Raw genomic sequence first — 20040 nt, forward strand, 5'->3', positions numbered from 1 at the left:
GGGAAATTGGGTTCTGCCGGTGAGACTCTCAATAGAAGATCGACAGCTTCTGGAACTTGGACGAGGGGCTCTGTACAGCTTTTAGAGGGGAGACGCGCTGCAAGAGGCCGAGACGCGTCCGATGACTTGGTGGGTGAATTGGCCTCGGCGAATGCGCCTTATCGATTATCGATAAGGCCTTATCTTACAAAATTCGCTGCTGCACTGCTGATTAGCATGTCGCTATCGCCGGTCGAAAGCGAAGAGCTCTCTCTACCTAGTACTTCACCCATCCTTGCCTTCACCACAAATTCGTGCCACCTCTTCATGGCACGTTCAAGTATTTCCACCAATGCTTTCTAGAGCGGCGAACGTGCCGCATGCCTGCTTTGCTAATCGACTCACCTCGTCGATACCCTTCGCCAGAACGACGCTAAGCAGCCTGAGCTTACATAGCCGACGAGAATGCATCCAACGACGATGCTACAGCTCCGATCCCGTCATTCATAGCAAAGAGAAGATTGAGGCGTTGATATCGGGCAGAATAAGCGCGAGCGAGTTCAACAAGTCGATCAAGAAATCAACAAGCAAGCCGTCCAAGCGCCGATCGAGCCGAAAGCCATGGCGTCGCCAAAAAGAGGACGATGTCCCTGATTGGGGACTGGCAGCATCTCCTAACGGAGAGTTCTCTACAGGAGATTCCCCTACGAGAGACTCCCCTACGAGAGACTCCCCTACGAGAGACTCCCCTACGAGAGACTCCTCTACCGGTAAATCCCCTACCGGAAAGGAGTTTGCGGAAGCGATGGAGTATACCCGGAGCATCAAAGATCTTGCTGTAATGGAGATGCTCGAAGAGCTTGCGAACGACGAGTTTGGGGACGAGCACGATGCGGCCGAGGAGCTTTACGCGGACAGATCTCCAGCCGTGGGACTACAACCAGAAAACGCCCAGACAGAGGAGCCTCATGTCCCGGAGCAGTCTGTCGCAGATGCCGTCACTGCAGAACCCAGCCATTCTATCCCTAGGAGGAGATCGAAGTCGAGGAAAGACTACCGTGATGAGCTCGTGCAATCGAGGAGTGTCCCCGTTGCGGCTCTTGGAGAACAAATCGATGCCATCATGCTGAAGAATCCCAACGAGATGAAGAGGCCTAAGAGGGCCGTGCGAAGAGTTCAACAAGAGGTGACAGAAGCTACAGTCGAGCTCGACCCCGAAAGAGACGGCATGGTCGATGACGCGGACGAGAATGGCGAAGAGGCAATGGAGGCGGCGCTCAAGAATATCGACGACCTGCGGCCCGCCGACAAGACCATTTTGCCAATTCAAGACTTTGACGCTCTGGCGAACACGCTGCTGGAAGGCTTCAATCACAACCAGCTTACCAGGTACTTCATCCAGAAGCGCCTGGAATTGTCCCAACATGGTCTGGGGAAGCCGGTCACTTATCCCTGGATTGTCAAACAGGGCCCTTGGGTGGCTGCAAAGCCAGACCACTGGGGGCCTCTCCGGCCGAAGCAGCGGCAGGTCATCATGATCATGCAGCTTCTTTGGAATCTAGAAGTTCAAGAGCAAGTGGAGGGTCTGGGCAGAACTCTTCTCTGGCTGCAGCCTCGTGTCTTTGAGCTCATCGCCCGTAAGTATCCATTTGTTGCGCCTCGGGCCTTGTGCGACACTTGACTGACATTCCCCCCTTTCTAGCTCCCAATAGCGTGGTACTCGAGCAGCTCTCCCGAGACTTTTTGTATCAGTCTAACAAGGAGAAAATCACCACCAATTTCGATGATTGCCGTATCAACATCTACGCTCGAAAGTCGACCATTCCTGTCATCCTGACTCACCTCGACGAAGTGGTCAAGTCGATTCGATCTCAAAAGATATCTTCGGACCACTTCCAAGAGAATGATCTAGATGAGGGATTGCTTCAAGAGCTCGAACGCATCACCAAGACGCATATCGAACACAATGAGAAGAAGAGGGTATGTCTGAACTTCTGCTCTTCTAGGTTCCATCCAGGCTGACGACAGGAAATGTTAGGAACTCGAAATCTCCTGGTTAGAGAAGCGCGATTTGACTTCCTCGGAAGAGGACGCTGACACCTCGGAAACCCCTGCCGATGTTGCTTTACGGCTTCTGTTGGAGCAGCCAGCCAAGGAGCACCAAAGCAGCGTTCAGATCATCGCACCATCAAATGGCAACAAACCTCAAGACGCAAGCTTCATCAGCCATCAGAGAGAAAACAGGAGCATGTCTTGGAAGGACAAGCTCCGGCAATGGTCTAGATATGTCCTTCCCGTTGGCCAGACTGCAGCTATGAAAGACGATGTTTCAGCGCAATTCGCGCAAGCCATCTCCTTTCCAGTCTCCGCTCCCAAGACACTCAATGGATTCGAGCAGAGTTGCCAGGTCACTGCCACTTTTGGACATGTGCTCCACGGGAGGAGCTCACGAACGGCGGCTGCGATGGCAAAGCACCATCGACCACTCTCGCCTGTCCTTCCTCATCCGGCGTCTTTCACGTCCCTTACAGAAGAAGACAAACTCGTGGTGCAGCGCACAACCATGATTCTCAACTTCTGCCCAGATCCCACGCAAACCCCCGCCAAATTCGACCCCGAGCCCCCTTCTATACAGCTTCGACTGCCAGTGGACCCTGGCACGGACCTTTCCGACGTGTCCATCCCTCCTGGTTCAGTCCTCGTGGGCATTGCAGCGAAACACGTTAGCGATGTCTTACTGCCTGGCGAAAGTGTGGATGTTCGCCTGACGCAGCACCATCTTCTGCCTCTCGACCCCAGCCACGAATTTGTCAAAGACTTCATATCCAAGTGCAAGTTTGACCTGCCCCAGAGTCTTGTTAAAACGCCCAGCAAAGCCACGTTTCCCATTCCCAAGGCGTGGACCACTACTCCAAAGGCAACCGGTAGGCCATCCAAAGCCACAATCAACGTACCATACCTCTTCACGGGGTCAGAGATCCACCAGGCCGTTGAGCTCGAGTTTCAGGGCCACACCCTGCGCTACAGCAGCATTGACGCAGGCCGACATGGCGGCCTCCGACAAGAGCTGTCTCTCCTGGCTGGTCCACCACAGAGCCAAGATGCGTCACCCTTGGCTCTCGACAAAGCCGAGGCTTCACGATTCTTGTCTCTCGTCGGCGGCTTAGCTGAGGGCAATTACTTCCCATGGCATGATGGCTCGCAGCTCATGAGAAAGCTATCTAACGTGGATGCACTCGAGGGTGAGGCTGCAGAGGATCAATTGCCGCCGCTGGAGGTCGAGAATCATGAGACTACTCAGAATGTAGAGTCAGAACATCTGCGAGATACCGAGCAGGTCGATGGTCATTCTTCAACAGAGCCAGCTGCCGACATAGTTTCTGATGGTCCACCCGAGGACTCTCAACATCGTGAGACCGACGAAACGAAGAAGGAATAGCTCAAGTTCGATCAAGAGGTAGAAAAAGATGCATGAGGATCAAGTTCCATCCATCAAAGAGATGCAGCATCATGTTACGGGCACGGAAATACTTCAATAGGCGTTTGGATTGGCTGGTGGCAACGATTCCTCTCACGTTTAACATGTTAAAAGGTATAGACACTTTGGTATAGGTATCAGTAGACTTGTTGTGCTCGCAGACAATCGCACAATTTTTGTACAAAATTTGGACCGGAATGACGTTCACATAAAAACCCCATGACATGAAAATGAGCGCGAATGAACACTACGTTGGAGAAGAACTCGACACATCCGACAAGACCTCACATACCCAGACCTGCCCAGGTGGTATTTGATATCAGGATCAATGGCGTCGGACATTGCTACAGCACTCTTGACGCCTGTGACCGAATCGCTCCAGCGCTACAAATTACCCAGTAGCCGGGCACTAACAGCTCCCTGGCCTAGGTAGACTACCTACCTCAAGGTACGACACATGGCAGCACTGGAGGGGGAATAGGCAGACTGGACGACAGTGGACAAGATACGGTCGCACAACCTTTGTCGTGGCATCGCGAGAATAATCGTCACAAGCTTCACGTATGCAGACGGAGACAAGATGATTTGGTTGTCGAAGTCATGAATTCACTTCTATCTAGTTTTTTTGTTCCCTTTTGTTTTGCATTCCCAGAGAAGTTCTGATGGAACCCTTATTCCCAGCCTCTCAATTAACGTGCCTCGATTCATAGTCGAGTGCTCATGCATAGCAACATTGATCGTTTCGTCGTAGAAGTGAGCGCATGGTGGTGCCCACCTGGAGAAACCTCACGAGGGACCCCAGAACATCAGGTGTTGATGATGGGTATCGCTTATTTCTTGGCGGCCTTGGCAGCGGACTTGGTGACCTTGCCGGCGGCGGCAGAGGACTTCTCGACGGCCTTGATGACACCGACAGCGACGGTCTGGCGCATGTCACGGACGGCGAAACGACCCAGGGGAGGGTAGTCGGTGAAAGCCTCAACGCACATGGGCTTGGAGGGGATCATCTTGACGATGGCGGAGTCACCAGACTTGATGAACTTGGGGGCAGACTCGGTAGCCTTACCGGTACGGCGGTCGATCTTCTCGAGGAGCTCGGCGAACTTGCAGGCAATGTGGGCAGTGTGGCAGTCGAGGACGGGGGCGTAGCCGGCACCGACCTGGCCGGGGTGGTTCATGACGATGACCTGGGCGGTGAAAGAAGCGGCGCCCATGGGGGGGTCGTTCTTGGAGTCACCGGCAACGTTGCCACGGCGGATTTCCTTGACGGAAACGTTCTTCACGTTGAAACCAACGTTGTCACCAGGCTGGCCCTCAGCGAGCTGCTCGTGGTGCATCTCGACGGACTTGACTTCAGTGGTGACGTTGGAGGGAGCGAAGGTAACGACCATACCGGGCTTGAGGACACCAGTCTCGATACGGCCGACGGGAACTGTTCCGATACCACCGATCTTGTAGACGTCCTGGAGGGGAAGACGCAGGGGCTTGTCCGTGGGACGCTTGGGGGGCTCGATGGAGTCGATGGCCTCAAGGAGGGTCTTGCCGGTGAACTTGCCAGCCTTGGTCTCCTTCTCCCAGCCCTTGTACCAGGGGCAGTTGGTGGAGGGGGTGAGCATGTTGTCACCGTTGAAGCCGGAGATGGGGACGAAAGCAACGGCCTTGGGGTTGAAGCCGACCTTCTTGATGAAGTTGGAAGTCTCCTTGATGATTTCCTGGTAACGAGCCTCGGCCCAGTTGGCAGTGTCCATCTTGTTGATGGCGACGATGAGCTGCTTGACACCCAGGGTGTAGGCGAGCAGAGCGTGCTCACGGGTCTGGCCATCCTTGGAGATACCAGCCTCGAACTCACCAGTACCGGCAGCGATGATGAGGATAGCGCAGTCGGCCTGGGAAGTACCAGTGATCATGTTCTTGATGAAGTCACGGTGGCCGGGAGCGTCTGTGAGGGCATTGTTAGTTTGATGTGTCAACGACGCAGTGAGGTGATGGCTGCCAACATACCAATGACGGTGACATAGTACTTGGGAGTCTCGAACTTCCAGAGGGCAATGTCGATGGTGATACCACGCTCACGCTCGGCCTTGAGCTTGTCAAGAACCCACGCGTACTTGAAGGAACCCTTGCCGAGTTCGGCGGCTTCCTGTTCGAGGGAATATGGTTAGCATCGCTGATTGAAAACTGCTGCGTTGATGACGTTGGGTGACTGGGGAGCGGCCAGAGAGCAGTAGTGGGGTTGTGAGGTGCGACCCCACTAAAACTCGTAAGGCAGCAAAAAAAATTTGCGTCGCTCGAAGGAGGGGTAGGAGAAAGCGGGGTGATGAAAAAAAAAATCGTGTCGGCACAGCATTCGTTCGCCAGATGCTGGGCAGATGGGCAAAGATTGGGCTCGCGTCTGGAGATTTAAGGAACGAAGCTTACCTTCTCGAACTTCTCAATGGTACGCTTGTCGATACCACCGCACTGGTAGATCAAGTGACCAGTCTGTAACAGAACGTCAGTTTCGGATGTTCATCGCAGAGACGCCACGCGCAAGATGGAGCTTGCGGTCGTGGAGTGGAATGGGTGTTTACTCACGGTGGTAGACTTGCCGGAGTCGACGTGGCTGTCGTAGCAAAGTCAGTATCGTATGTTCGGTCGATCTGGCTCAAGATGATTGATGGAATACGCACCCCTAGATGGTATATGGTTAGCACGGTGATTCTTGGAATCAGACTGGCAGATGACGCCGATGAGGGATCGGAAAATACGTACGATGACGACCACGTTGATGTGAGTCTTGTCCTCCTTACCCATTTTGACGGTTTGTGTGATGTAGCGTGAGAGCTGTGTTGTTCTTGACTAGATCGCTGCGAGGCAAGCAGAGTCAGCTGGCGATGTTCCTCAAACGAGCAGGAAGCAGATGCAGAAGAGGGAAGAAGAATAAGGCGATGATCCAAACTGAGGGAGGATGGTATCACCAGACCAGAAGGTCAGAGGGAGAGGCAGCACATACAAATTCGCAGATCGGATGCTTGAACCGGGTATGCGAGACGAAGAGCAGAAGAGAGAAAATTTCGAAAGCAGATGGTGGGAGGAGGAGATTTAAAAGGTGGTCGGCGGAGGGGTGGAGGGGTGCAAGTGCCAGTGGCTCGTGCTGTATTTTTTTTTTCTGCCACGCGCGGGGCAGCAAAACGGGGCTTGTGAAAAAAAGCCTGAGGAGGGGCAAAATAAGCGGCGCCCGCCTGCTGGTCTAGCCCTAACGAGGCAGCCCGGACGAATCAGCGTCGTGCAGCGGCTCCCGCTTTCCACTCAATGCTGCTGCACACCCGCAAGATTTTTTTTTTTCCTCGCCGCGAGCGCCAGTGGCTGTGGCGGATCAGGCCAATCAGCGGCGGCGGTTGGAGCTCGTCCTTCCCAAGTGCCCGCCACGACACGATCTGGTATGATGATGGCGGACAGGCATGGCTGAAGGGTGCGACTTGCCAGAAATTCCATGGCCTGCGAAGGGGTGATGGCATCTAAGGTAGGTAGTATAGTACTGTACATTCTGTCCCTCGAGGCGCTCTCCTACGGGTCATTTCAACTGGAACTTGTGGGAATTTTGTGAAGCGTGTCCTGACGCTGGTGATGTGAGATACGACACCCTTCCGATTGGTGGCCGTCATATCAACTTGCAGCAGCGAGCCCTCTACCTTAGGTATCCTTCCTACCTACAGTAAGGGTGCCCAGTGCAGATGCACTCCCACCGCTTTGATAGTACTGCTCAGATGTGTCCGTGTGTGTGTGTGTGTGTGGTGTGTGCAGTCACATTCGAGCCCGGCATATCGCAGTAGATGTACATCGTCCCGATCCCTCAGTGGTCGTCGTTGTTTCTGGCCAACCCCGAAGAGTCATTCGCCGCTTTCCATTTCATTCGACAGAAGGTTGAGACCTGGCTCGTTAATATGACACAGACAGTCAGCGGCGACCTTTTTGACTAGGTAAGTAGCCAGCAAACTCGGCACAGCTCCCAGTCTGATACTTGAAGCCGTGGTCGAGATGCCTCTGGTCTGAGGCTGCCAGTGCTCGGGCTGGCTCGTCTCCAGCCGGTTGCTGCATGTAGGGATGCCTCTTTTTCTTACGACCCAATCCACCCACACCTTGGCGCTGGTCCGCGCCTGATTTTGCCCAACTCGCCGCTGTCGTTTGGGTTTCATCCTATAGAGACTCGAGAGGTACCAGTACTTGCAAACGCCTACCTTATCTTCCTTACCTCAGCCCTCCCACTGCGCGAGCTGTCACACAACAGCCTGTGAGTCAACGGCGGTGAGCGAAGCTGTCGAGGTGAGGACATCACCGAATCGCCTCCCTAATGCCTTTCTCTGGCTGTTTGGCTGCCTAGAGGCTTTCAACAAAAAATTTTGGTCGAGGAAAACGTCTGCTCTTCTTCTCAACGACAGCAGTACTTTACGATACAAACCCAGTCTTATTACCACGAATAATGCTTGATTCATCTTCAGGCAAACTGGAGGATCCGCTACCGGGACCGCAGCTAGTACCATAGTAGGACTAGCAATTTGACCCCCTGCAGCATGGATGATATCGCCAGAGCCATTTTCCCTGCTCGAGGCTGATGATTCCCTCGCTCTCTTGCCGTCTTCACCCCTCTCGATTATCAGCCCCTCCATTCTTTCTCGTCCAAGGACGGGACTCAAGCCCACCATGAAACGTCAACGTCCCCACTTCATGCGGTTCTGTCCATCATCGAGCTACTACTACTACTATTGCCACCACTGCAATTTTTTTTTCAGTGTCGTGTTTCCATCTAGTATGTACTACTCTATTCTAGACTTTCCAAACGCCGAAGAATGATCAGCTCGTATGGATCTCGAGTATCAAGTCAAGCATGGCAACAGTGATGTACATACATGCGTCTGAAAAGTTGGCCGACCGGGGTTGAGGAGGCAAGAGAGGCAAGTATGTGGATGTAATGAACAACATACATAGAGACGAGTGCGATCACTACCTACTTGCTTACATACCTACTGGCCTGCACGTATGTACTTGGATAGAGGCATGCAAATCACCAGTATGGAAACTCTGCGCAACAGGTCATCGATCGATCAAGGCCGGGACACGGATCAAGTGGCAGAGGCTTACTAGCACCAACTCCTGTTAGCTGTGGAGTGGAGCATCCGTCCCGTTATCGAGGGTACAGCTGAAGCTTAACCTGATCGACCAACAGGAAAAGCCGCTGCTCGGTGTGACTCTTTGACCACATCTTCGTTTGGATACGATACCTCCCTAAGGTGATAGTGAGAGGGCCCATGTACATTGCCTTTCGTTCTGATGCTGTGACTTGGCCGTCAAGGGAGTAACATCAAGGTTGACTGAATCCAGGGTGGCTCTGGATTGAGATTCTGTGGTGTCTTGTGCAACGATGTGAATATTGATTGACTGGCGAAATCCCAAGCACTTGGGCCATGGCCCAGGGAAAACGCCTGATGTCATGAACGTATCCAACGCCTTGATACTAGTATGTATGTCCTCATGTGAGTCGTTGTGAAAGGTACCTCAGGTGAAGTACTGTAGCTGGGCAATATCTCGTGATATATGTGGAGCGACCAGATCAAGTCAAAGACAGAGAGAGCCTCGTGGTGTCACTTCTGTCTGTAGTGGCAAACTGATTCCTTTACCCCCAGAGTTGCTCCACAGTCGATGAGATGGAGCTGGCCGACTGACCGACAAATATGACAGTCTGGAGAGGCCATCCATCAAGGAACGGCTTCAAAGATCTCTAAGTGCTTCACAATGCCTTCCAAGGAATAACTTCGAGTCAAGTGACTCGACACAATGAGGGCAACCAATCGTAATTGGGTAGCAACACGATTACGCTTCTTACATCACCTTGCTCCCAAGGCTAGCGGGCGTAATACTATTCGGGTATCTGGGGTAGAAGGCTGTAATGGCGCCCAGTGGGTTTCCGACCCCATATCGCCAACGGCTTCCTTTCACATACTAGGTAAGCATGTACGAGCCTCTCGTGAGGTGAACTTGTCCCCACGGTTTCTGTCCAACATTTCCAAAGACAGCTCATACTGGGTCCCTGAACAGCATCTGTTGTGTAAAATTGCATGGCTGCCGAATCAAACCACCATTCTGCATGGTCGAGTGGTTCAAGGCTTCTCCTAGGTATTTTCAGTGCCTTGGACATCTATTGCTACTTACTTGCTACGCAGATCGTGTCTCGTCCCTTCCCTCAGAGTGCAATGCGTACCTACCTACCTAGGAAGATGACGATGAGTCGTTTGTGTCGTTTGTGTCATCAGTTCCAACGACCTCCAATGCACCTGCCTTAGCTACCTAGTGCCACGTAAGAGTTAGGTTCTTGCTGTGAAAGAGGAGGAAGGTACCGTAGAGCAATGCAGCAATTCGTACCCAGCTATTCGACACTGACAGTAAGGTAGAGCTTCTTCCTCACTCTTCTTCCACCACAGATCAACTGCCAACGACGGTAATCCATCTGTGTATTGCTGTTACTTTACTGTACAAACGCCCGTCTGCATCGTCTCTCTCGGCATCTTTCGCCGTCTATGTTGCTTCTAGCGGTGCTACGACCAGTCTTCATCGCTACCTACGTACCTTCATAGGTAGGTACTAAGCAGGTGGACGGAAAGACTTTCTTTTTCCATTGCCCTTATTGACCCTTCTTTTCAGTCGACCTCGATTGAGTCATCCCCCTGGGAGTCTTGAGCCCCAGAAATGCGACCGTGACGACGACAAGAGCGCCCATCGAACCCATCGTATACGCATATTCTCTGCCCGCCCACCAGTATACGCTCGTGAACAGAATCGGCCCCAGCCCGCGGCCCAGCTGGCCCCAACTTCGCATGATCCCCAGCTTTCCTCCGCGTTCGTGCTCGTTGGCTTCGAAGCTGCTCAGAGCATTGAGGCCCGTTACCACTGTGGCCGACGTAACGGCGAGACAGGTCGCTGCGGTGTAGAGGCCGCTGAGAGTGGAAAGGCGGCTGAGGAGGATAAAGGCTGTGAGGCAGGCGACGGTTCCGATCCGCACGGACATTAGGGGAGTTAGTCGGCGAGTGACGCCTCCCTGAAAGATGGAGGCTACCAGGCCAATGTATCCAAGCAGCCTACCGTTTTTTGCAGAGGTGAACTGGAACAGATCATATGTCATGAAGGACAGCGACGTCTCCATGCCCGAGAAGAACAGGAGAAATACAAAATGGGTGGCATAGAGCAGGAGGCGTGAGTTGGTCCGCTCCACCGGCCTCGCTGCTGTCTTCGTTCCATTCTTGTCGTTGGGAGCATTCCCCTTGGCTGCCTCCCTGCCCGTCAAGGACGGCAGAGTCTCTGGCAGACAAAAGTACAGGTACAGCGTCTCGACGGCGACCAAGAACAGACTGAATCCTGCTGCGACGGCAAAGGGGTTCGCCCAGGCCGTGGCAACCGTGCTCAACCATGCCCCCAGGCCGGGCCCGAAGGTGAAAGCCACAGAAAAGCACGCGCCAATGATGGCCATGGTGGATCCTCGCGTCGTCTCGTCGGAGATATCGCTGGCCATGGCGGTAGCAATCTGGACGTTGCCCTCGGAGAGGCCACCCACAACGCGGCTAGCCACGAAGGTGCGGAAGTCGACTGCGACAACCCACAGGAGCACAGACAGCATGTTACCGCACATGGAGGCCAGCAGCGCATAGCGGCGGCCGTAGCGGTCAGAAAAGTGGCCGATCATGGGAGACGCGATGGCTTGCAGGAGGCTGTGGCCGCATCTTGTCAGTTAAACTGCAGCCCAACCCCCCTCCTTTTTTCATCAAACCAGATCAAGCAGACAAAGCAGTCATGATATGGGGTAATGGCTGGTTCCAAATACTCACGAAAACAAGGAGCCCAGTGCTCCACCAAGGAGGACAATGTCATATCGCGAGTCGATGGGCCGTGAGAAAGACGACTTGTATGCATTCAGTCCCCCGAGGACCTGCTGGAGGAAAGTAGTGGGTGCGTCCTTGAGGATCAGATCAGGGGCCTCGCGGTCCCGATAGAACTCCAGCAGCTTTGGAAAGAGAGGCAGGATGAACGTGAAGGATATCTGGGTTCCGCCCCTGAATCAGCTGTCTGTTCTGGAGGCATCTTCGAGACTCACAATGCCTCTTGCTGATTGCTGCGGCTTACCAGATCCAGAAGAAGCGACACAATGACAACCCGAAGCACACGCCTCCGCGTCGCAGGGTCTACGGCCACCATGGCGCAGATGCGGGAAGTCCAGGCAACTGATTGTCTAATCTGTACGACGACGGTGAACAGAAATGAGGGGGGCCGACGGACAGCGAGCTTTCAGGTGATGAGAGAGCCTGCACAAGCAAGCCTTTGCGCGTCGACAAGTGAAGCTCTCCGAGACAGGACCCACCGGCAATGGAGAGGACGAGGCGCCAAGCAGGAGCCGGGAGAATGAAAGGTGAGTTGAAGGCGAAGAAGCCTAGCGCAGTCCTGCTTCCGGCACTTCAGCAGGTACCAACTACTAGGTAATAGGAGTGCTGCTAGTCGTGCTCCCGTTGTTGCGGCGTATCACCTGCCTATCTACCTAGTAGTATGGAGGGTGAAGAAGAGGCCAGAAGTTCGTTTGGGCTTCCCCACACTGGATCCGACGCTGCTGGCGAGGCTTTACGCCTTGGCCATGCCACTCGACGGCCAGGTGGAGAACCGGCAGAAGAGAGCTGACCGGAAGCTGACATCAAGCTCACCTCTTGGTGTCCGTACCTTGCACTAACAGCATATTGCGGCGTCTTTGATCGTGCCGTTTGGCCACGAATTGCTCCGAACCGCTGGGAAACCCCGTATCAACGGCTGTCCGTATTACTACAGCTCTACCCACAACGGACAAGGACTGTGCGAGACATGCTGCAATTCTTCTCCTTGGCTCCTTTTGGCGCTTTGACGTATGCATCTCGTCTCACTGGTGATGGAGCGTATCACCCAACAACTACCTACCTAGGTAGGTACTGACTGTCTTGGTCACCCAGACGCACATCATACGTATGATGCTTCGTACGCAAGTGGCCTCGGCCTCGGCCATTGTGGACGTTTGTTTTGCAAGCTCCTGGGTACCTACTTCGAGCCTACAGGCTATCTCCCTAACTACTACGTGTACACAGGAACACTTGGGCGGGAAACATGCATCCCCAGTGCTACCTCACCCCGGCATGGCCTGCACTCAGCCCTTTGCTTTTGCCCTCAGCATGGCCAATCGACCCCAGGCAGCGACATGCCCGGTGTGCTCAAGTGCTGAATGAGGCTTGCTTGTGCTCCCAAGATTCCCTCCTCGCGCGAATCGATGCCTCTTGCAATGTCGGCCTGCAAGATCACATTTCGAGCGGCAGCCGCAGCGATACAGTCATCTGCGGATAAGAGCACAAGGCGGCACGCAAAGCTGCAGCTATGCAATATTTCCATGCGGCCTGCAAACCTGATCACATTGAATGGGGCTCTTTGTACCACCTCGTGCCGCTGGCTAGATGCTGTCGGTCTCAGCTGGTCGCCGCAGGTCGCTGTTCTGATTCACTCTGCACTCCGACAATGGGAAGAAAGGTATCATGACTTCTCGAGCACCAGAGCTCCTACTCCCACTGCCCACTGTGGGGGATTTGGCAGAAGACGCTCTTGCTATCCTTCCATGTCCCACAATCTCATACTCGGAACCGTGGCCGGTCAAATAGGGTCCATGAATGGAGGCATTCCTTAGCCTCATCATACTACCTACTACTAGCTGACAGAGAGATCGCCAGAGGAACTGCGCGTCCAGATGATGCGGGCGACAGCAGACGATGCACTGTTACGTGTAGTATGCATACGACGGCACTTTGCACCTGTACAGCTTGCCACCTCGGCGACTTTGACGGGACAGGAGCGCCCATCCGCGGCCTCGTTTTCGTACGGATGCCTACATTCCCTACGCCCTGCGCTGGGGATCCACGCTCCCGACGGGTAGCACCCATGTCATGATCACCATTTGCAGAGACGGAGTCGGACATATGCGCCTTTTCAGCTTGACATGGACTGCCTGAATCAAAGCATTTGCGTGCATCCTGCAGAGGCACACACGTCTGCAGACGCCTGGTGAAACTCGAATAGTACTGCTAAGGTATCAGGCAGATACTGGAGAAGCCTTCAATATTAGGTCTATGTAGTCTTACAGCACAGCAGCTCACGTTACCAGCCAGAGATGCTTGACGGTACAAGGTGGCCTACAGATTTCATTGGCCTCGTCGGAATACATCCCTTGGAGATGCAAACCAGTGCCAGTTTTTGGCTTGCTGGCCTCTACTACCTATCTATCCGGCCGCCCCTCCAGACTCACCGTTGTCACCTGGACCGCCTGAGTGTGTAACCCACGCCGCCTGGGACTTGCAAGCATCCGCGTGGCTTCGTCTCAGGGCCGCTTGGATCTTTGCATGCCTGTACGCACTTGTCCAACCTACCTACAGCGACTGTCGGCACTGGATCGTCACTATCACGACTTCATGCAGCATTTCCAGTAGCTTCCTGCTGAGTGACGTTTGTAAGATACACTACTTGCACACGAAGCACCATCTGGGGCAGTGTCTTGTAGATCATGTACATGAGCGAGAAGGCAGCGTGGGCTGACGGCGAAACCGAGGAGTCACAGCAATCACGGACAGCAAATACGCATTCCTGGAGGCAAACAGAACATGCTGGTCCAGAACTCGTCTGCAAAATGAGCCAGTGTGCCTGGCAGTGTGGCCTGGTCACTTACGCATAGTACCTATGTTCCATCAGCAGCGAACAGAGCCGCTGCGTCAATTTGGCTGCTATGCCGCTTCCTGGGTATCAAGCTTAGCGCCGCAACAGGGCATGACATGCAGCCAGGCAGGCGTATTCGAACAATATCCGGAGCTACCCTCATGAGATGCACTGGGAATGGGGGCATCTCAGCTCAGAAGCCAGACCCCTGACCCCCCGCAGCAAACACCACGGCGTGAACGCCCCAGAGCTTGGCCATTGCCCAAATGTGGAGCGGACAATCACCAAGGCATGGCTGCGCAAGGATTCGGGCAGCCCGTCTTTGCCAGGTCCCTGTATTCAGTTGCAGAGGGATCCATGCACGTGGCTGGAAGTCATACCAGCATTTTGCTCTCCTCCCAAATTCGGGCGATAGGTTGCACATTCGGTACCGAAACCCTCACGAGACGGCCAGCAAATAGCGAATCATGCATGCATGCTCTGTCGAGATCTCCTTTTTCGTTGGTACCGAACGGCACAGCAGCTTCAAGAGCTCATCATGAAGCAGGGTTTCATGAAATAGGAGATCCTGCGAGTACTTGGACGAGGCCACCCAGGGAGTGCATGAGCTGTCAGTAACCTCGGCTCTCGAGGCGAGTCCCGCAACCGCCATGTATCCTCAGTCCACCGTTCTATAAGCTGCATGCAGCTGCTGGTCAATCATCTTGGCGTTGCCTTTTGTTAACCGCCGACACTGCCCTAATTGCCGGTGATCAGGACGTGTGACATCCGGTGAGAGCCAGAGGCGAGCCGGGGGTGGCCTACTTTGGGAACGACGAGACGGTGTTTGCCAGCCTTGTCCCCTATCGAGAGTGGCTGAAAGGATTCTTTGGCGCACGCCTCGGCACCTAGCTGTTAAGCTAGATCTCGGAGCAGGATTTACAACCTTGGAAGCCTTTCGCGCAATCTGCCACAACTCCCGCCTTTGATCCTTCAAATGAGAGGGCCTTTCCCTGCTGGGTAGGTGGCCAAGCTGCTTGCGGCTCGCCGAGTCTGCGCAATGCAGGACGAGGGTTGGAAGTTGTCGTGCTTGCATTGAATGCCTAGCATCTCTCAGGTCTCACTCGGAGGCTTATTGGATGCGATACGGCATGTCCTCGTGGCGGGCCTTGGGAGCGAGAAAGCAGATGGGAGGGGGAGGGTCGACAAAATACGTGGCATCCATCTTCCCACGGAACATGGAGTAGACAGGCCTCATGCTCGTCGCTGAAGCCTGCTTGATCAGCTCTCAGAGAATTCGTCACTTGTCAGTCAAACAAACCCAGCACACCGGTGCGGGTCCGGCTCTGCAAACGGCCCCACCCCGTTGTTTCTCACCTGCAACGGAGCCAGTGGACGGACGCTGGTCCAACAAACATCATCTCCTTTGATGTCCAAGGGCAGCTGCAAACCGCACAGGATGTGATGCCCACACGTCTGGGGAGCGTCATAGAGGTCAAGGTTAATACGTACTGTTTCAAGGAGGATCGAAAACTGATGGCTTCTCAGAATGCCCAGCTCACCACCTCGAGGTGCCATCCTGCAGGCCAGCCAAAGGAGTGGTTCACGGGGGCAGCAGACAGTGGTAAAGGGACCCCCACAGCTCAACGGGGACAATTGGTCCATCCAGCTCCAGGCTAGGCCTAGAACCAAGAAGCACGCCTGGACAGTATCTCCCCGCTCGAGTGGCTTGCCAATAGTCGTCGCTTGAATGTTTGTTCATGCGGGTGATTTGCATGCCCTGCCCCCCTTTCCCCTCTCTCGAAGCACACCAATGCTATTGATCGTCGATGTTCCTCTTTACAACCGGGCTTTTCCCCCTCATACCAGCTTTCTCTTCGTGTTGCTCGATATGCTTCCGCGGCCGCCAGCTCCTGTCTTGTAGGTCCGCCAGCTAGCTCGTTGACGAATCTTCTTGTCAGTCGGATCTCCTGGCCTTTGGTGAGCCTATGAGCCTGAAGTCTCCTGGCAAGCTATGCACGCGGATCATACAAGAGACGTCCACAGCATTTGCATGCCCCTGACCCCCCGTCATGCACGCGGCTTCCCTCCATCACACCGTGACGGCAATTGCTGGTGGTGTGGGCATAGACATATAGAGAAGTTCTTGCCGATCGAGACAGGCTTGGTATTTGCCCGAGCCAACATCTAGGGTCGAGGTAGTTGGGCGACTTCCATGTACCCAGGTCCTGTAAGGCACTTGAGGGTCAGTCTTGAGAGGCTGCCAAGCGCCTGTTTGTGCAACAAGCCAGAGGAAGGGTGCGGCATGAGATAGAGTGTCAGGACCCTCTCTTCGCCCTAGTTGAAGGGGTGAAGTCGGAGCCTTCGAGGGGCTGCGAGTCGAACTTGGGTCCCTCTCAGGCCGATGCCGTATTGATAGCTCCACCGAGTCCGGTGGCCTGGTTGTTTCTCGGGCCAGCATGTCGTGTCAATTTCCGTCAACCTCTCGCGCCAGGGTTTGATTGTTGTGACATTGCGGGACCTCGCAAGCTTGAATCCAAAACCATGCGCAGGTGACTGATGGAACGGGCCACTGAGGCATCCTCCTCCCTCTATTCAGTGTATTCGACAGATGAACGTGGCAGCTACCTTCTGTCTTTCTAGCTTGGGGGCTTCGAACTATACGACCTATCATGCCTTTACTATCTCGCTCAATGCTCTTCTGCAATCCCGCAGTGTAAGCAGACAATCGAGACTCATTTGCTCTGGACGGAACGGACAATTCTCAGCATGAGCCATGTCTCCTGTATGAGCGGTAACATAGAGGCCGCATGACGGGCCACATTAGACCGTCAACCCATGCTCCATGATGGCATTAAGCTAGGGAACATGTTGGTTACACAAACAACAAAGTCGTATGAGCCTTTGGGTACACAACATACATGAGAATCCGACGAGACGAATGCCGTCTAGGGTGGAACCCATGTCCGTGGTGAGCGGCAAGACACTCATGACAGAGATGCGCCTCAATATGCACGCGTCGGCCGTCGACTGGCAAGCGTTGCGGGAAGCGCAAATGAAAGAACGGGAGTAGCAGGAGCAGCTCCCGAGGCCAATGAAATCGCAGACGAGTTCTCGACAAGCATTCAAATATAAATATTCGTCCATACTCTCATCCAAATCGCTGTCGCTTCTGCGTCAACATACACAACAGCATTTCCCCCCCTTTCTTTTACCCCCACCCCAACGCTCTTTATTCGAGTCTCCTCGTTCATCTTTATCCGCCTGTCTTGAGAATACAAGAAACATGAGCAGGCACGCGCACGGCTCTTTCACCCACACGGACAAGCCCGTCATCTTTGTTCTCACCCTTGGCGATGAACATGCCCAAATCACTTTCCAGGAATCCCACGCCGGATTCCTGAACGAGCTGTTCGAGAGAGCAACTGTATGGAACGCAAGGACAGCCGAGAAAGCATTTTCTCTCTTTACACAATGTTCAGAGCCGCACGCCGTTTTTGTTGCCGATGGGGGAATCGCTCGTCCAAAGTGCGAGGTCATCTCGCAAAGGCTCGTGCAGTATGCCTCCCGCGGCGGCATCGTTGTCTTTGGCGGCTCGTTTGCTGCCTCCGGCCCGCAAATCCTGGACAAGATCATTAGGCAGACCTGGGACTTGCCGTGGGAAATCAGCTCCGTCCACCGTGCCACGGTGTTCCTGAACTCTGGCGCAGTCAGCACGACGCTCAGAGAAAAACTTTCGGCTTCGTATACTCAGGAGGCTCTCTATATCCGCAGAATGGAGCCGTGCGAGGCGTGGTATCTCCCGACAGAGACTCCGGTGATGGAGGGCTGGGTGCCTGTCATCAGGCCAGCGGTCGAGTCCAGTGATTCGCCTGTAGTTTTCGCTCAATACGGGGCTGGACACATTGGATTTGTTGGAGATGTAAAACCTGAAGATGGCACAGTTATTGCAATGCTCGCAATGCTCGGTTTGTTGGCTGATTAAAGACATCGAGACACCCTTGGGATCATGATTCATCGCAAACGAAAGGAAGAAGCAAGGAAAAGGAAATGGCAGAAACAGACAAAGGATTTTCGAAAAAGACAGGAACAAAGGCGGGAAGGATGTCTTTGGTAGTAATGTATGTAGTGGTCGGCAATGTCTTTGGCTGTTCTTCCTGCCCAATATAGAGAATCTAGCGAAAGCCTGTTCATCTTATCATACACAGAGATGGTGTCTTTGTGACTTTATCCCAACAGTATCGTGGCGAGAGTATTCGCCCGTGAAGATGGCTAGGGATTGGGCGTGATGGTGTTTGTATGCTGCCGCAACGCATAACGTTGCTCTTCTCACCCGATCGACCATCGCAGTCCAGGTCGGTTCTTGTCAGTCTCCTGCCGGGCCCAATGTTTGCCTGCTGAAACGTATTGAGTACGTGGTTGACGACTGATCCAGAGCGGCCCGAGGCATGGCTATGTCACCACGGCTGACGATTGGTGAGATGAATGACGGTACAACTCATGCCAACAGCATGCGTGCCGTTTTCTATTCGTCGACGCAGCGGAGCACCACCATCAGGTCGGTAGCGCATTTCGAAAGCGGCTATCCAACGCCCACATTCGGAACGAGCTGCATCAGCATACGGGGCAGACCACCGTCACGGCATGATGATGGAGGGCGAACTGCAGGAAGGCAAGGGTAAGAAGAGAGGCCGGGGACCAGAGAGAGAGGCGTCGTTAGACATGTGCAAACTGTAATGTCCCTCACCAACCTGATCCGAGCCTCGCGAGCATCATGAATCTGCCAAACTGCTAACACGCCACAAGCAGCCTCGTGCCTCGATGTCCAGATGCCCAGGGCAGCGTCTTGAGGTGGGAGCCTTCTGAAGTTCAGCAGCAAAAGCACCCATCATCTGGGGCAAATCAGGCCATGGCGCGAGCTCCGGCCCTGTCGACGAACCACTGCGGCGGCGTGGCCACGCGCGAAGTGACGTGGGAGGCATTTTGGACCGCAATGCAGGTACCGGGGATGGACTGCAGAAAGTGGCACAGGGATCGAGGCTGAGCGGTCGATCATCACTCGCGAGAGGCCTAATTCATTCGATGTTGTCTGCATCGCTCTGCAACACACAAGGCGCCAGGCCTTGGGCAGAGTGTCAAGAGTGTTCCTTGAAGATAATTCGCGGGCTGGCGAATCGGAGACATGTCGAACTCGATAGAAGAACGAACAGAAAGAACCCGAGAGGCAAGAGCCGGGGAGGAATGACGACACGGAGACTTTCGCCCTCTGTCCTTCCTTTACCCCCCTTGGGAGGAGAAAGAATCGAGAGGAGAGAAGCGAGAGGAGGGGCAATAAGCGAGAGATGTCGAGCAAAGAGGAAAGCGCAATAGCGAGGCGATCCGGATCCGACGACTCTTGGCAGCTCGACGGGCATGCACGGGAAAGATGCACTTTCTGCCCTCTCCCAAACCCCGCCCCCACCACCTTCGTATGACGGGTTGTGATGGATTGCCAATGGATACTACCGATATGGCCAGAAACCCCACCATCAGATGCCATCTGCTCACGACCAACAGGAGCTTCCGCCGCCCAGGACGAGCCTCACGGAAGAGGAAAAGCCATCTCGGTATTGGCCCAGGCCATGCCGGGTTTTGCGAGCCATCACAATCACAGCCCAAGAGAGAAGGGTCGCGCGACACAAGGGAGGGGACCGGGCAGAAGAGCAACGCTCTCTGGTGGTATAAAAGAACGCATCATCCGCCCTCATGGTCGAAACGGAACCCGAAACCCCCCCCTGGCCTGCCGTACGGCCCACGGCCCACGGCCCCTTCAGCTCCTCCCTTCGCCTTTTTGGTACCTAGGTATGGCTTGTCTTGTCTCTTGCTTGCCT

The 20040-nt window shown here is 54.2% G+C and overlaps 3 protein-coding genes across 3 annotated transcripts; 1 reads left to right on the top strand and 2 right to left on the bottom strand.

Moving 5' to 3' along the window:
• Nucleotides 1–468: 468 nt before the first annotated feature.
• Nucleotides 469–3418, top strand: TRIREDRAFT_121203 (uncharacterized protein; the record flags this gene model as incomplete). The annotated part of the gene is made up of 3 exons (XM_006964095.1): nucleotides 469–1616; nucleotides 1682–1959; nucleotides 2018–3418. Exons 1-3 carry the CDS (start codon nucleotides 785–787, stop codon nucleotides 3416–3418), a joined length of 2511 nt encoding a protein of 836 aa, XP_006964157.1. The 5' UTR covers nucleotides 469–784.
• Nucleotides 3419–4041: 623 nt separating this feature from the next.
• Nucleotides 4042–6540, bottom strand: tef1a (translation elongation factor 1a). Its single transcript, XM_006963994.1, has 6 exons — nucleotides 6450–6540; nucleotides 6208–6303; nucleotides 6032–6060; nucleotides 5876–5938; nucleotides 5459–5597; nucleotides 4042–5396 (listed from the first exon to the last, which is right to left on the bottom strand). Exons 2-6 carry the CDS (start codon nucleotides 6248–6250, stop codon nucleotides 4288–4290), a joined length of 1383 nt encoding a protein of 460 aa, XP_006964056.1. The 5' UTR covers nucleotides 6251–6303; nucleotides 6450–6540; the 3' UTR covers nucleotides 4042–4287.
• A 3385-nt stretch (nucleotides 6541–9925) lies between these two features.
• Nucleotides 9926–11677, bottom strand: TRIREDRAFT_22009 (uncharacterized protein; the record flags this gene model as incomplete). The annotated part of the gene is made up of 3 exons (XM_006963969.1): nucleotides 9926–11193; nucleotides 11311–11522; nucleotides 11606–11677. 3 exons carry the CDS (start codon nucleotides 11675–11677, stop codon nucleotides 10113–10115), a joined length of 1365 nt encoding a protein of 454 aa, XP_006964031.1. The 3' UTR covers nucleotides 9926–10112.
• Between the last annotated feature and the right edge of the window lie 8363 nt (nucleotides 11678–20040).

This window comes from Trichoderma reesei, assembly GCF_000167675.1.
Source record: "Trichoderma reesei QM6a unplaced genomic scaffold TRIREscaffold_6, whole genome shotgun sequence".
Classification (NCBI taxonomy): domain Eukaryota; kingdom Fungi; phylum Ascomycota; class Sordariomycetes; order Hypocreales; family Hypocreaceae; genus Trichoderma; species Trichoderma reesei.